Genomic DNA, 18,349 nt, shown 5'->3' on the forward strand with positions numbered 1-18,349 from the left:
GTTCAAGCCAGGTTCGCCTCATTAGTCTACAATAACAGGCAACCACAAGCTAATATAATGCAATAGCAGGAAAAAGTTCAGTACTGAACCTGTTTGAGATAGGAGTTCTAAAATATGAAGATTTCTTGGGAATACTGAATGCTGAATTAATTAATTAATCCATTACTGGAGGCGGTCGGCATGTGAAACACCCCCCCGAGGATGACAGATAAATTATCACTCAATGTCACCACACCAGAAGTAAGATGTCAGCTTTGGCTTCATGGTGGTCCAGGCTGTTCACTGGATGGATAATGGCTGATTTACGCAAGTGAGGGTGGAAATACTGCACAAGGCCTAGTGCCTCCAGTCTGTGCTGCACAGGGTGTTATTCAAGAGCACAAAGATCACATGGGGTAATACTGCAGAAATTAGACATTTATCTGTCCTCAACCTGGAGAACACAGATTTAAAATTTACAATTTATAAATGATAAAAGCTGAGCACAATGCACCACAATGAAGTCTGAATTTTTGAAAAGCACTCAGTTGGAGGGAGAAAAAGTAGAAAAGGATGGACAGATAATGGAGTCTGGTGTGGCATATGCAGAACACTGTGGTTTCTGAGAAGCCCCCCTCCCAGCATGACTGTCTGTCTTCCTAGAATGGAACTTCCTAGAATGGAAATACAATGCAGGTTGGTGGAGGAGACTGCAGCCATGTTAGGCAGACTTGAGGATGATAAGATCACTGGGAAGCCACAGGTGAATTGAGAGAGAAGTGGAAGAGAACTGATGGGAAGTATCTCAGAACATGGGATATTTATTTACTTGAAGATAAACTGGTTGAAGAATTAGCAACTTAAGAAGAGCTTTCCACCTAGATAATACGGATCCTAGTAACATGGGAGGCTCTCACACACACAGAGCAGAGCAGAAGGTCTTCTAGGGCCAACAACTGACAGTTTGCCTTGGGACTCAGGGTGTCCAGTGCTAAAACTGGAAAGAGTTGACACCCACTCTCCTCAGGTCCACTCCCAGAATCCAGAATTGCCAACCTAAAACCCTAAAGTGGACTTCCAAAAGGACGGACCTCCTCTACCAGTCCCTGGACAACAAGTTTGGGAAGAGGAGGGAGGAGGAGGGCAGCAGAAGGCCTCCTGCTTTCTTTGGGCCCCTTGTTCCCAGCCCTGTAAATGTAAGGGTGTACTAGAGTATGTAGGGTGTATGTTGAGTGATCAGTAGAATCTCGTGCCCCAAAATGTCTGGATACTGAAGGACACCAACTGAGATGACTGATTAAACAGAGATGCCTAAGTAAACCTGAGATCAGTGACTTTTTTTTAAGTCCTGAAGATTGAATTGTGTGATGGAAGCTTCCACAATATATTGGTTGGGAACTCAGAAACACCTTAATAGACACCAAATTATAAAGAACATGAGAGGGAGAATAAAGCTTAAATTCAAGATAATGTTTACAATGAAGAGATAGGACCATGGAGGACCAAATGAATGTTGATGATATTATCTTTCTAAGCGGGGAAATGAACATGTAGATATGCATAGTATCGTAATTAATACTCTTTAAAATGTATATATAAGACGTGAACTACCGCGGACACTGGTATGGGGAATAGGGGAACTCTGTATCTCTGCAACTTTTTCATAAATTTAAAACTATTCAAAGATTAAAAGTTTATTTGAAAAAATAGTGTATATCATTTGCATCATAATATAAACAACCTAAATTATAGGGTGCACATGTGATATATTTCACCATAAAACATGACAGAATGAATAATAGGAAAAATTTCCTCAAAAAATAGGTAGGCATCATTAAATATGAACAGGAAGGATGCAAAATACTTTAAGAATCAGGATTCTATTTTCATGATTTACACTTTTATCCAGTCTATTCATTTTACCTAGTCTTTTTTTCCACATTTAACAACATGCCTGTTTGTAAAATCTCTTTTAGTGCTTCTAAATCTTTTCCTTTGAAGTGAAAGCTCTTAGTTAATTTGTTCTCTATATCTAACCATTTGTTAAAGGAATGTGTTCCTATGGATTGCCATGAAATCAATCATATATTCCATGAGGTTTAATAAACAGCTTGGTTCAAAATGAACAAATCTCACTAAAGGAGGTAATTACATCTTTCAAGACTGTTGCCACTATGCTGCCATTCACAGTAACGGATTATGCAGGGGTTTTGTTTGTTTGTTCCTCCCCCCGCCCCCCGAAACTGTTTATTGTCCATCAGCCTTATTTCCATTTTGCTTGCCTTTGCGGAAGAGCAGCTTAAGACCATCAGAGGTTGTTCCTACCCATTTGGAGGCCCAAGCAGGGGGAGCTGCTCCAGTCTTCAGCAGAGAAGCTGCCCGCATTCCAGAGCCGCCTGCGACTCCAGGTTGGGCAGCAGTGAACCCGGGAGCTGGAGCAGTCCCTTCACCCTGAAATTCCTCCTTGGTCACAGCCTTTTCAGCAGTGGCCTGCTCTTCCCTTTCAGTACCTTCAGGAGCTCTGTAGAAGCAGAGATGGGGCACAGCTGCCCCATGGGTGTTCATCAGAAACGGTGCACGAATGCACAGAAACTCCCGGGCCAGCACACCCCACATGAGACCCGCTAAGTGAGGATGCTGTTCTGCAAGGGATGGAGAGGCTCACATAGCACAGAGGAGAGCTCTGTGCTACACAGAGCGATGGTAGGAAGGTTAACGTAAGCCTCTGTGAAAGGCTGGTGGTCAGCTCTGGGACCAGTAACCACCAGGAGTCTCTGCTCCTGGAAGGGCACCTGGATCTGGTTAGCGGAGGTTGCAGAGGTGAAGCGGAGGCAATAGGAGCGGCTCCAGTGGCAGCAGCACGCTTCAGCCCAGCGCACCAGCCAGGATTTCTGGACAAGAGGACACCGACATCAGCTAGGTTTTCAACAGCAACAATGGCACGAGCTGCCAGCAGAAGCTCCTCCCAGGTTCTCCTCGGATTCATGCCGTAGACTCCATCACGTCTCCTTCTGTAAAAGCACTGTTGTTCCACTTGGCAGTCAAGGTTGGTGCCTCCCAAGTTGGTTCCTGCTGCAAGGAATTTGAGGACATCCTCCTTCATTTGGAGGAGCTCAAAGGCTCCAGACACCATGAAAGTTTCCTTTTAAGTTACGACAGGAACCCCAGGAACCCCGTATGAACCATTTCCCTGGGTAGCACAGAAAGTGTGTGTTTGCTCTTACTATCAGATAAAAGATGTATGATCTATGTGCTTACCATCAATTCTTAGGGAGGAATTTGTATTTTATTGATGAATAATAAAGATTGGGCTACTGCCACCGAATTCAAAAGGGATTCTAGACAGAGGTGACTATTAACATTCCAAATAACAGCAATAAGAAACATTCCAAGTCATGATTACAAATAAGTCTTACTACTGCCAGTTTAACAATTTTGCCCTTCTAGTGGCAAATCACATTTTATTTTAATATTCCAGTGGTAAAGATTCATTTCCATTTCCAAGGTTTGCTTTTCCAAGCTTTTAGTTCAATCAAACATCCAGGGCAGGTATACACTTCATTTGTTTTTGTTCTCTTAGAGACGTGGCCTGATATTGAAGGTTGAAGCCTTAATTTCATCAAATGTATCAGTGCATTATTACTTAGCAATGAACAGAGGTTTCTATGGCTAATTAGGTTAGATTACTTGCCATTGGCATAATATTGCCCTTCTGCATTGGGCAGTAGAAAAGCAATAAGGATGCTCCAGAGGAGCTAAGAGCCATGTTCAGGAAAATACTGTAATAAAATCAGCCCATAAAATCTGAAAAAGCCATATAAGGGCCACTGAACACTAGGAAAATATAACAAAGTTTGAAAGAAGTGAAGAGGGTTGTCTATTTGCAATCATTCTCATTGTAGAAATTGTAAACATGAATCTTAGAAATGAATCTTAGGTCCTAGTTGGTCATCTTGATCCACTTAGCATTTCCATGTTCACAGCAAGTGAGAAATTATTCCATACTATTGAATTGGTTAAAACATAATGACATCTCCAAGACAAAAGGAAAGGAGGAATAACTGCAAATATGGGTCAATTGCCCGTATGGCCTCACCCCTTCTCTTACCTCCGAAATAATAGGTACCACCTGAATAAATCTGCTCAGGCCCCAGGGAAGAAGCAGCAGAGGCCACTTGGCCATCTACCACCACACTCAAGTGATTCCTTCTGGCAGATAAGGAGATGGAATGCCACTGCCCATCATTTAATCCAACACCTGGGGGAGACAAAATCAGTTAAAAAGAGATCTCTCTCAACAGTGAACAGTACAAGCAGTTAGTTAGAAACAATATATGCATCACCCAATCAAGTGCAGCACTCAGATACTAATAAAAGGAAACAGAAAGACAGGAAAAGGAAGCAAGCGGGTACCCTCTTGTAGAAATGGTTATTTCTTTCTTAGGGCCTCAGTAAAGAGAACAAAATCCCCAACTTTGGATAAAGTCCTAAGGGGTTAAATTCTTTCAACTATTTGGCAGGGATAGTTTTCAGCTTCTATAGCATAATTTACCTTTTATGGGGGCAGGGGAGAGGGTTGGGAAGAGCATAAATATTTTTCAAAATTCTAGGTTAGATCCAATAAAATGATTTATCTGCTTTTTTACATTTTTGTGTAGTCACCTTTTATAATATTGTATATTTAGCAGTATGTGTCAATCATCACAAAAACTATTATAATGAATATACAAAGTTTTCCCATATAACATGAAGTTAAAAAATAGACCAGTGTCTAAAACCACATTTACGTAGTTGATCCTCATAGTGTGTAAATTCCACATTTGCAAATTCACATACTCACCATAATTTATTTATAACCCCAAAATCAATACTCAGGGCATCTTTGGAATCATTCACAGAAATGCACAGAATAGTGGAAAAAATGGAGTTGATAGACACATGTTTCCAGCTGAGGCTAAATAATGAAATGTTTATTTCAGCTCTCATATGTAAACACGTTTCTCAGATTTTTGTGCTTTCGGTTGGTGATTTTGCCATTTTAAAAGACCCCAGGCATAGTGATGAAGTACTCTCTGGTGTTTCAAATGCAAGAAGGCTGTGCTGTGCCTCACAGAGAAAATACACATGCTCGATGGATGTCATTCAGGCACTGGTTATAGTGCAGTTGGCCACGAGTTCAATGTTAATGGATCAAAATATATGTTAAATAAGGTATCTTTAACCAAAATCACACATAAAGCAAGGTTATTTATTGACTGGTGGACAAAAATATTGTGGACAGAAGGTCACAGGAACCTAATCCCTAATTCCCCTAGGAATGGTAGTTTAATATTAACTAATTCAATGTTCACAACTTTATATAACGTAATTATTGCAAATAACGAGAATCAATTACATATATATGATTCTAATGATATTCCTACTTTTGTATAAATATGGAGAAGGGCTGAAAGGAAATATCTCTATATAAATAGCAATTTTTGCATAATGGAAAATTGTGGGTTTTATTCATTTTTATATTATATTATATATATGACCAAAAATTGCATTAATCAAAAATCAAAGTATTCTCATCACCTCTAAAAAACAATCTCCCATCCCTCCCAATGTAGCTCTATTTTCATGAATCCATGAGATGACTTAGCCCTTTCATTCTTAAAGGGAATTAAGTCTACAAGGGCTCTGTGGCAGAATATCAGCAGACAGGTGGAGACTAAGCATCTCCATTGTGGATTTACCAGTGAGATTTATACCCATTGAATACTTGATGCCATATGATTTTGTAGATGAAATTAGTAAACTAAAATAGGAGTACTCTATTAAACCCAAAGGTCAAGGTCTCTTTTCTGATACTATGTACAATGCACAATTTCTTTAGTTCTCCAGCTATTTTTGACAAGCTTTCAGATAGAAAATGTGTAGAAGCCCTCTTAGGTGATTAAGCTCTTTGCCCTGGATTTATTTGGTATAACGCAAATTCCATCCTGGGCACCGAAGCTCATTTTTATACTACATTCAGGAAGAAAAAAGATTTTCAAAGACCCAACTGGCTTGGTTTGTGAAAGGTAATGAGAAAGACCTGAAAAAATGAAAAATGAAAAATGTAGGTTAGATACTTTTAGACACATTTTCTAAGAGTGGGCTCTGAAATAGACGACTGAAGAGTTATGTAATCCCTGACGGTATGAGATTGGACTAAAATAAATCAAATGCCCCAGATTTGTCATCTAGAGCTTCCTTTAAGATGATACATTTAGAGTGAAAGTCCTTGCAGTGAGCTTTGCATCACACCTACGGACACTTCCCACCCTCCTTCTGCAACCACGGGCCTCCTATTGGTTCTCTCAAAGTTTGGGCGTGCCTGTAAACATGACTCTGCTTCTGTTATCTTATCTTAGGTTTCAACTGGTCCAGGACAGTGCTTCTCAAACTACCTGTAGTGATGAACATTTTCTCTTCTGGTCTATTGCAGCCTGATACTTTCATAAAATTCAGTGCAAGTTAGTTACTAAAATTAAAGAAGACAAAAAAGCCTGGCATCTATGGGTTTGGATGGCACAGCATGATATTGCTCCAACAGTTTCTTTGAACTTAATCCAAAGTTTTATGCTCCTCTAGGAAACAAATATTTCACTGAATGACTGTTAGTCCAGGGACCACACTTCGAGTAGCAGGTATCTGCTTGGTGAGGCATACCGCAGGATTAAAGTCAAAGGCTCTGGAATTTCTTCTGTCAACACAGAAACCAATTCAGATTAACAGCAAAAGACTGCTGGGATAGCCACTCTGTCATTTGACACAGTTAAGTCACCCACCTAACCAGCTAGCATGTTGTGAAGTTGTGCTGTTTGTGGGGAAGCCTTTGGAAAGCTCTTCTCAAGCCTCATTTTTGACAGATACCTGACTTATGAGAAGGCTTGTTACCCATTAGTGGGATTTATTACATAAATTAAACAATGAAAAGTCCATTTAATTTTTTTCTCTTAACTTGACATAATAAAAGGATAATTTTAAAATTAGATTCATTTTTTTTAAGTGTACAACTCCTTCCCACTTTTAGGTCTAATGAGAGGCAGCACCTTAAAAGACCACATCACTGTAAAAGAAGAGACGAAGGATCACAGAATTTGTACTTTTTCTTGTTCATGACATTAGGTAAGTAAATGCTAATTCTAGGACTGCTCCCACCTCTCATTAAATGTTGAGTCTAGGGGAGGGGCATGTTGTTGGTATAATAATAAAATAATAGTAACAGGTTTTATTCAACTAGTATTCACAACATTGTGTGCTTTACATGCGTTGTATATTTAACCTTCAACATTGCTGTTATTATGGTTGTTTGAAATATGGAGAAAAGGAGACTCAAGTTAGAAGAATGAATCATCCAAGGTAATGTTCAGCTGGTAAGCTGATTCCAAAACCCATACTCTTCTCTGCCTGCAGGACACTTCGGTCCCCTTATCTTTTTAATCTTGTAAATAACTAAATTCGAGAAACAGAAAAGCAGCCCCCAACAGCTAGGAAGTGGCTTGGCACTCTGGGCAAGGCCTTGGTGGTATGAGAAGTTGGGGGGCACTCAGAGCTAGGTCTTGGTGTTCTCCTGGTGAATACAATTCTTGTAGAACACCAATATTAGACAAGGTAACTCTGTGATTACAAAGAAATTGGACCAAAAAAAAAAAAAAAGTCAAGACTACTTTATAATCTGTATAAGTCCAGACAATAACAAGGCTAGTGTGGAAGCCACAAAGATACCAAACTTCCTCTTCTGGATAATATGAATGACAACCGATTTTTACCTACACCAATCACAGCTTTGGCCTTATTTCGTTCCTCTATCCTAGATAAGATTTACAAAGAACACTCATCACACAATTACCCTCACTTCTTAGCAGCATTTAATCCAGAGCAATGTTCCACTTCCTCAAAACCTCCCCCCAAATAAACTAACAACCCAAAACTCTTATAATAAATCATCCTTAAAAACTTTATATTAAGACACGCCCATGGCTCCCTAGATTGTGTGTTCTCCTTGCTGCAATAAGCAATAAATCCAACTTGTTTGAGTACAGGTATGTTCACTGTGGACTTTGGGTGGAAAGCATGGACAACTCTAAAGGGAGTAATAGAGGAATAGAATAATAAATAGATGTGTTTACAACAGCAGGTAGTCGGAGAGAACACTACTGTTTACCAGAACTCTCTCCCTCTCCCTCTCTTCTCTTCTCCCTTCCTCTTCCCCTCCTCTTCCTTCTTTCTCTTTCTCTGTCTCTGTCTTTCCATCTCTCTCTCTTCCTCACTTTCTCAGGTCCAACCACATAAACACATAAAATACAGAAGGAGGAAAACGATTTATATCTGGTCCTTGTATACAATCTTCTGGTACTAACCCTAAATTGCTACAAAGAAAAAAAAAAAAAAAAAAAAAAACCTCTGACAGCGTAGCCACCATCACTCCCTCATAAGACTATAATAGGCATCCATGAAATAAGATGTATAAAGAAAAAAAGCCTGTTGTACAGGGTAGGTTCTTTGCAAAGGTGCAAAAGGCAGTTATATGTAGACTATTGCTCAAGGAGCAACTGAAGGGCTTTTCCTGTTTTTAAATACCTTTAAGTGCTCTGAAACAGTGTCAGAAATTCCTATATCCATTAACTGTATTCACTAAGCAGAACTAAAGTTCCAGGCCACCACATAGCTCTTGTCAAGGTGAAAATATGGAGATTACTGGTGCCAATCACTTTAGGAGAAAGAGGGAGTTTCAGGGAGTGACAGGTAAGACTGAAAGGTAAGGACTATTCCAACAATGAAAGAGAAGAAAGTGGCATAAAACGAGGCTTCTCTTGGCGTAGACAAATCAAGCAGGCTGCTCCTCTGCCAGGGCCACCAGAACCTGAAGGTCAAGTAAAGGCAAAATGCTAGAAACATCCTTATTCTGCAAGCCCACATAGCCAGCCCTGCCCATAAGAGCAAGAAGCTGGCTTATAGGTATGATTTTCACCTTCAGGCAAAAGCAGCAGCAGAAACACTAAATCATAGCAGAAATCTCAAATCCTACAATAACAAGTTTGTTTTAAATAGGAAAATATAACTACATTGTTCACTGGGTCCTTGATGCCATCTGAACGATTTTTGTTTTGACATCTATAAAAGCAACAAAGACTAGAAATATTTTATGTCATGAGGGGTTTTGTAATACTGCTGATATCTTTTATAGTTTAGACTAATATCTTTAATATTTCAAATACGATACAGGCTGACACAATATTTTCAAAGAATTCCTAGTGACAATTTGCCAAACTGCATATCACATTAAAAATTTATCCTGCTAATTCAAAGATTTGGACAATTCAGTTCTTTCTCAACACAATTTAATTTTTATTCCACTGCCAAAGCTATAAACATTTTGATTCTTAAAACATATAAGATTAGTAATTTATATCTTTAATAGCTAAGAAAACTTGAGCCACCCTGACAGAATAGAAAGCTTTACCATAATATGATGTAAACCCATCAACAAGTACGTGATTCCCTTTAAAGAGTGATTAAAATACATCCGGACAAATGACTTAATCTTTGAACATTGTACATGTGAAAGCTTTCCCCCATGAGAGAACCAATGAACCACCCACCCACCTACCATTTGCATAGTCTGTTTTCAAGTGCAAAGAGTGCCTGCTTCACTGAAAATGGCCAAAATTGGGATTTTTAAAAAAACTGGAAAAATGAGGGTGGAGGAGTCGGAAAATCAAAACCTTCCTGTGTAATCTGAAGTGTAACAATTTTTCCTATGTTGGCGTTCATGCAGAGTCTAGGCTCTTTTTTATTAGCTATGGAAACAATCACACTGAGTCTTATGATGCCATAATGGATTACATTGTGTTTTAATTTAAACATTAATTTAGAAATTTTAAAAGTCATTCAGAGTATTCTATATAGACTTATGCCTAGTAATTTAATAAATATTCATATCCGTAATGTGTTTAGAAATGGACTAACTTCATGGGGCTCACTATAGTAACATTGTACCAAAGCAGTTTCTTTAAGATGTTGAAAGAAGGATATGAATATAACCACTTCTTAGGATGTCAAATAAATCACAATAAGCTACACATTACTGACAAGCTTACATTTTCAGGCCCTCATTTTAGGGAGCCTATTAATTATTCATATGGCACTGATTAATTTATTTCCTTTTGTCAAGCCTGAAAATCTACCACATTTTGAGCATTACATTAGAAAGTCACAACACAGTGGCTGTTTAAAATTATAATTAATATTGAACTTTCAGCTCCCAGATTTAAACTACACTGATATATTGAACAACAAAAAAGATACATAAAGTCTATGGATTTGTGCATCTATTTGCATACCTGTTTTCCCTATATTTAGTTTCCACCTGTAATCTGGCTGATTTTCCTCTCCCAGTCATATTCTATTAATTTTCCTCATAGTTAATATAGAGGAGTAATACAATGGTATCTTTAAATTTTTTTAAAGATCATTTATTAAACTGATGTAGCAATTTACCCCAATGTGACCTCTAGTTGGTTGGCTTGGGTGTTATTCCACATATATGAAAATGTGATGGAGATCCCTTGTCAAGAGCTATATAATTTTAATGAAGAGACAAAAATATCCCTCACCCAAAGCACTGACCTAAATTAGACATTAATTTTCCAGATACTCATATAGTCTCCTTAATTATAGTACTTCAAATCATTATGATACCGTATTGCCTAGAAGTGGAGAGAATCCTATTTGTTGCCCAAATAAGAACTTTGCAGAAATATTTTCATCCTCCCCAAATATATCCAACTCTGTACAGAATACATGAGCAAGTGAAGTTACTTTGACTAAGCATTTCGTTTTTACATTGCACATGAAAATAGAAACAGAGATATAGATCCAGGAGAGACCGCTCCTTTTCTCTCAAGGACCAGATAAGGCTAATAATTGTGTAAGACAGAGCCTAGTCCTTCCACTGAAGATGCCCAGTAAACTTTTGGGTCCATTTCAAAGTCTTTTGCATTTTTCCCAAAACACATTTCCTCAGAATATATTGACTTCTCTGGAGTGGGCAAGAGGGTCATGAAAGGAAATTTCTATTTCCCCATAACTATCCTTCAGTTAATAAGAACTGCTAGTGTCCAGGCCATATTTAAAAGGAAATTGGAATCAAGGGCCTGTAAGGAAGAGCACTGATAATCTTATTAACTCAAGTATTCATTTATTAAACAAATACTACATTTTTGGTTATGCACAAGACTTTATGGAAAAGGGACCAAGAGATAATGAAATCTTTCAAAACCATATGCTCTGCCTGCAGGAATACACTTATTACCTGCTGTGATGTCACTGGGTAATCTTCCTGGCTGGTACAGATTCAGCTTAAGTTTTCCATCATTAAGAAAGAGGAGGAGACCCCCTGAAACCAGCTGAAGTTCACTGAATAGCAGAAGTCCTGCCTTATTCCAGGTTCGAAATTGAAAAGAGGCGGAAAGCTCGTCCTCCCCGGAAAAGCCTGGCAGGGCTAAGTAACTCCTGGGGCTGAGGAAAGTCACAGGCACGGACTGGGATTGTGAACAAGAAAATGACACATTTCCCTGAGAAGAAAGCAAAAAAAAAAAAAAAAAAAAAAAAGAAAGAAAGCTTTAAGAATGACTCACATCATTTTAGTAATAGAAATGGAAGTATTCACAAAGGCCATTTATCGATCAAATTATCCTTGGTTTACAACAACAACAAATTGCTATCAACATGAAAATTCAAATCCTTGCCATGTATCTTAAAGGTTCTTAAAATCCGGTGATAATATGGTCAGACAAATCTTTCCCTGGGTTCTTGGTGAAATCTGTTTTTCCCTAGCTCTGAACTTCTATAAGGGCATCTGACTCAGTGCCATTGAAGTCAATAAAAATTTATTTAAGCCAATTCTTTGATTTTTATCTTTTCTTGGTTTTCCATTCCCTGGGTTCTGGGTGAAATTCTTTTCTCCTTCATCCTTTGCTGCCTTTGGTTCTCATCCACCTCATCACATACCCAATATTAAGGAGCTACTGCTTTTCCTTCCATATTTTTCTCCTTTCCCATTGGTCTCCTATTTTCATATATAAAATATATATACATATATAGTTTCAGTTTTATGTTCAGTTATATGTACATAAGCACATACTTAGATATATATTGATGATATACCTACACATTAAGCATTATTTATTTTACAAAAATAGGAGCTATGTTTTATCACTAAAAAATATCTTAAGGAAATTCTTTTCAGTTATGTGGTATAAGCCTAATTCCTTCTTTTTGTTGATTGCGTAAAACTCTATTATGTGAATGTTCCAACAGCAATTGAGTTGTTTTCCTCTTACTGTACATGTGCTTTGTTTCCAAGTTTTGCCTCTTGCAGCAATGCTGGAGTAAAAAACTCCACATGTTCCTATTTTCAGTTCTACAGAAGAGGGTTCTAAATAGAACTATATATACCTATATGTTTTAATAAATATTTCCAGCTTCTTTTCCAAAAAGAAGTTCAAATACTCTACATTTCTACTGGTAATAAACAAGGATATCCTTGTCCCCACATCCTTGGCAGGAATAGGTATCACAGATCTTTTAAGTTTGCACAAGTTCAATGACAAAATGCCAATGTGATAGATCATTTTTATTTATCTTGCATTACCTGACCAACAGTAAATCAGAGCATTTTTCACAAGTTTGTGGCTCTTTGGACTAGCTTTCCTAGAATGGTCTGTTTATATTCTTAGCACATTTTTCCTTTTATGTTTTACACTGGACACTACAATGTGTAATGTACTACTTACATTTCTTTATTTTTAAAAAATATTTTAAGTAATCTTTACACCCAATGTGGGGCTTGAACTCACAACCCTAAGATTAAGAGTCTCTACACTCTACTGAATGAGCCAGCCAAGCACCCCAACATTCCTTTATTTTTAAAATGTTTTTGGCTTTTTCTTTTCATTTTGCCTGTATGATCAGATTTACATGTATTATTTCTCATCTAATGGTTTTAAAACAGATCTCCAAGTTACCTTAGAATTGCATAAATTTTCATTAAAATGCTATACACACATATATACAAATTATTCTGCTAGTAGAGTAAAATATATATTTAAGGATTTAAAAAAAACTTTAAGGTCTGAATTTTTTAGAAATAATTAAGCATGTCCCTTAACATAACATTTCAGAAACGAAGATAAACATATTTATTTTTTTCTGAAAGTAATCTTTAACATGTTTTCCAAATACAGATTTGAAAAGTCAGTGAAATAGACTTAATATAGAAGGATACACATCAGAATTAAACCATTTGGTCTTGGTTAAACAAAAATATTTGGTTATATTATGGTTTTGTTAAAAGTGAATTAGCTTTCACTACGGACAAATATCTTGTCCCAGGGAATGAAATAACAAATATGGGAGAGTAAACCACACTGACCCATGATGTTAAAGGCAATTAGAACCTAACAAACCTTGTGAAACTGGAAACATTTTACCAGCTGCAGTTTGGTCTGATGCTTCATTTGGGCAGCTGCCTGCTACCCTGCAAACAGCAAATCCTCTTGCCAGGGAAAAGTGGGTGTTAGTTGCATGAGCAGTTTCTGGAAACTCCTTTTGCCAATGAAGCACACACATCTATCTACAGTAGTTTTATTTTCCTTTTAAATCATCTTCCCTCTTATAAAAAAAATAACTAAAAATCTTTCTGATGGTATACTCCTTTAAATACTAACAATTCACACAGAGAATAAGGAATAAAATCTTTCATAAATAATAAATATTCCCTATGATGTGCTTTGGAATTGGCTGACAAAGCATGAGCTTACATTTATATATCCTGAATTCTGAACAACCAAAGAAATGTATTGAAGTGGATCTATGTGTCTGCTTTTCTATCACGAAGCTGGTTAAGCTTGAAACCATGTTTCCCAGAATCCTCTTCCATGTCTGGTTCTGGTGAAAAGTTAGCCGAAAATGGAGCTTCTGTGATATTTGAGTCAAAAGTGAAATGCCAGCCATTTCCTTCCAAAGGATTTTTTGTCTATGACAAACAAAGCACAGTAAAGGATGATCACAGAGGAGCTGGTTTGTTCCAGTTCGTCCTGGCTTTCCTTCACTCCGCTTCCCTCTTCTTCCTGACAGCTGGTCTCCACATTCCAGTTCCTCTGACAATTGTTAAGATCCAAGTCCTAAAATAGATCCCTTGTTCATAAAACTCATAGTGATGCTGCTTCCCTGGAGGAACCCTGACCAGTACAGTTATATTTAAAATTTGCTGCATTTCCACCAGATTAGAATATAATGCAGCCTGACCAACATTGCTATTGGGACAGATTGGCAGATGCAGTATTGTAACCATCTATTCGTTTTTTTATTTGTTGTGAATGACCATGGCAAAACACACTTTTTCAAATGCCTCTCTAATATACATGGATGTTATCTGATTCCAGGAACTTGGTATGCTTATTTAAGAAGTTTGTCAGGGAACATCTTATTAAGGAAGTTACACAGCAAAAGAAATTAGTACCCTGGAGTAATAACACCACAAAATTAAGTTATCAACTGTAAAAATAAATGCTTTACTGCGTATAAAAATAAAATAATCATACCCTGTATATTACAATTCCTTTAGATACAATTAATTGCCTCCATGCATATTCTCTGAGCAGAGAAAAATTTTTAAAAGAGTAATCTCTAAAACATCATATCAAGTGGGAATCCAAAGTAGAGCAATTTCATTGTATGGAAAAACAACATAGTTTCACTTATACATTTACATAAAGATTCTCTTACCATAGCAATGATCTCTGGTTTTTGTCGCTTGGCCAAATCAATGATATCTACTCCATTATAATAGAGATTTTCTAGACACCCATGAAAATTCTTATGGGGGAATGACACTGATTTTCCAGGTGCTGGAATCCCTCCAAAGCTGATCTTAGAAAGAAAAATGGCATCAATAATATTGTTTAGTGATTTTCTGATAATCTGCTTAAATAATTATGATTAGCAGCTATAGTTTTAATCATCACAGATAAATCAACTTTTCATCACCCTACACTGTCATGTTGCTAATTTCATATGGATATGTTTTTAAAATTAAAATGCAGACTTGAAAACAAATTTACATGCATTCAGTTTTCATTTACACTAGACGTTGATTATTCTTACAAGTAACTAATTACATCTGGATTTGGTGTTTATTGGTTGACGAATAAAAATGCATCTTTATATCCGGTAAATCTCTGTTTAATAACATAGCTGGTGATAATGGCATTTTGTTTTATATATATTTCTGGGCACACATTGGTTATTTGTGCATATGAATCAATTGATAATGAATTAATCAATTCATTACTATGACCTCTCCATATATCTACACTGCTCAAGGGTGGGTGCCCCTATAGCAAACACACACACACAAAAAAAAAAAAAACCATGCATTTACTCTATATTTACTTGGGGCAATACAATCTCTTGGAGATTTCCTACATGTGATCATCTATGACTATACATTTCAGGTAAAAAAGAAAATCCCTCAGTATAAGAGTATATTAACATAGGTAGAAAGATGAAGCGTCAGTAGTATATGCCCAAATCTGCCATTGTTAGTTAGGTCACCTTGGGAAACACTTCACTGAGACTCAGATTTACTCTGAAAGAAGGGAAGGATGCTCCCTACAGTATATTTTCTCTTGCATGGCTACCCCACACATATATCATACAAATCTGTATTAATTGAAACATAACTATCACACCTCATGATCAAGGTCCAGGTAACCGAACTCCCCCTGGGCATGGAAACGATGCCTGTGCTCATCCACTGTAAAGTTAACTTGTTTGCCCACGTGCTGGATGAGCACGGAGTGCCAGTGCTGATCGTCCAGCAGGCTGCCCAGGGTGAGATTGATGAGCGTGTGAGTGGAGGGCAGTTTGGCTTCACCTTAGAAGAGAAAAAAAATAACAGCAAAATTATTCCCAGTCTTAAAAAAAAAAAAGTTTCCCCTTGTGGACCAGCATCTCTCATAATAATTGCAATCTCCTTCCTAGCATTCCATCCAAAACACTAGTATGGCTCTACCTGAAGTTTGAATATAATATCCTCTCAACCTTGTTGTAATTTCTTCCACTGTTAATTCTTTTTATTAGTATTTCCCATCATACATTCATTTGCAATGTAAATTTTATCTTTGCTACAACCTCATTATTTTTACTACCTCAATATTTTTCAATGACCCATTCCTTTCTTCATGATGTTTGAAAATAGCTATGTAGTTCTCTTGGCACTGTGTAAAAAATATCAAATGAGGGTCTTGTACAATTTGCAAAATATGAACCATTTTGTACATGAAAGTGCAATACTTGGTGTACATATATGCCCTCGAATATGGAAATAAGGCACCTTAATTGTTACAAGAGAAGCTATAAAAGTATAAAGTTACTGAAATGATACCCAAATGGCCAGACTTTCAAGCACTTCACCAAATAATTTTACCTGAATTGATAAGTAGAAAGAGTCTTCCTCTTCTTAATTCCAATGTGATGTGATCTCCATTTTGCCCTTCCCGGTGGAGAAGAATTCCATCACTCTGCATAGTTTTAAATTTCAAAGAAATAACATCCTTTACTGGGCTCAGGGAGTTTTGATCAAATCTGTAGAGAAGGGAACTTTTTCCATCAAGATCAACCACCTCTGATCCTAGAAACAAAGACATTAAAAATCATTCTAAAGGATAAATACACTTTTATTAAAGCATTTTAAATGTGTATGTGTGTGTATATATTTATATGTGGAATATTTATACACACATAGATAATATATAAGGCATTGTGGATACACACAGACACATACAGTCAGTTCCAAGCCAGTCATAAGGGAAAACAAAAGTTCCAATGTCTAATTCCCTCTTGATGCCTGGGATTGATTCCATTTCAGTCTTTACTAACCTATTTACAAAATAATGATCTACATCTTAAAATGTATTCCTAATTTTCTCATATTATCGAAAGCTATTTCTTTTCATTCAATAAAAAAAGAAAATCAGGAAAAACGTTATGATCAATATCCATAAAACCACTTTGCATATTTCACAATCAGTATTTTTAATGATGTTCCTGAAGTGCTGAAGTTACATGATTTTTAGCTCCTGAAAGAACGGTTTTGGTGTCTCAAAATTCTCTCATATATGCTGTAAATAAGACATTTGCATACAAATATACATACACACATATATCAGACTCTTCAAATGCCACCTCAAGTATACATTACATTGACCTTTGTGTTTTGGTTTATTCAATTATTTTTGTGGCTAAGTAATAATATTTAAGAGCAATACTACATTCTGTCTTTAGAGGACATCGTTGGAAAGACACTCACTTAATGATATTATAAGGGCTGTTCAGCTGCATTTGTATCAAAATTATGACATTGACATGTTTTTTAAGCTTTCTGACAGTGTCTTATCTACTCATTGTCAAGATCACTTTTATTCAGTTCATCTGAAAAAAGATGTCATGTTATACCAGTAACATAACAGCACATCTGTCAAAATCAGTTGCACCCTGAACAACAGACACAAAATAGAACTGATAATACTCAGAAAGCCTAGCAGTGTTTTCTACATTTCGCACGTCAAAGTTTTTTTTTAAGGCAATTACCCTTGAGTTACATTTATGTAATAAGTGAAGAGGTTAGGGGAACCCAATGAAGCTATTTTTCAACTGGTTAGCAGACTCTTTCAAGTCAATGAAATGACATTAAAGTTTACTCATCTTGTTTCATTTGACAAAATTATTACAGCTACTTGTATGCCCAAATATACATTTCATTCAGAATATCCATCATTTTAAATGTGAACCATTTAATCTCACCACCCCCTGAAAATTTTTTCAACTATTTTATGCAGCTATCTTTTGAAAATTCAGAGGTTTGATTTTTCCACATCTTGTTAATGTGCTTATAAAGAATTCATTCACCAAATGCACATGAATAAACATTGCACTTCTGTAGAAAGAATAATGTTAACTGAACAATTATTCCTTGTTATATAGCTGGATGAATGTTCATGGTAAAAACATAACTCTGTGTCAAATACAAATAATGTGTTCTATGATTATTAGATTACAATAAATTAAGAAAAATTTCAATAAGACAGACTTTAAATGCTGACACATTTGGAGCCATGCAGTTATCTCTGAGTTAATGTATTGCTTAAAGGCAACCATCATAATAATGATTTTATTTTAGATAAAGTCTATTTTTGGAATTAGCTACCAGGAGAATTTTTTTTCCAGTAAAGGTTCAACCTGTGTTACTTTAGCCTGCTATTTCTTTTTTTCTCTT

At 36.7% G+C, this 18,349-nt stretch overlaps 1 protein-coding gene across 1 annotated transcript in view; it reads right to left on the reverse strand.

Annotated features, from left to right (window-relative positions):
• Nucleotides 1–18,349, reverse strand: part of CNTNAP4 (contactin associated protein family member 4) — a 242,524-nt gene that overhangs the window by 85,688 nt on the left and 138,487 nt on the right. The window contains exons 5-9 of the mRNA XM_025993077.2: nucleotides 16,502–16,705; nucleotides 15,765–15,949; nucleotides 14,800–14,943; nucleotides 11,324–11,585; nucleotides 4,088–4,237 (exon numbers count right to left, since the gene is read on the reverse strand). Coding sequence (XP_025848862.1) covers nucleotides 4,088–4,237; nucleotides 11,324–11,585; nucleotides 14,800–14,943; nucleotides 15,765–15,949; nucleotides 16,502–16,705 — 945 coding nt within the window. The remainder of the gene's footprint in view (nucleotides 1–4,087; nucleotides 4,238–11,323; nucleotides 11,586–14,799; nucleotides 14,944–15,764; nucleotides 15,950–16,501; nucleotides 16,706–18,349) is intronic.

Source organism: Vulpes vulpes, chromosome 12, assembly GCF_048418805.1.
Source record: "Vulpes vulpes isolate BD-2025 chromosome 12, VulVul3, whole genome shotgun sequence".
Taxonomy (NCBI): domain Eukaryota; kingdom Metazoa; phylum Chordata; class Mammalia; order Carnivora; family Canidae; genus Vulpes; species Vulpes vulpes.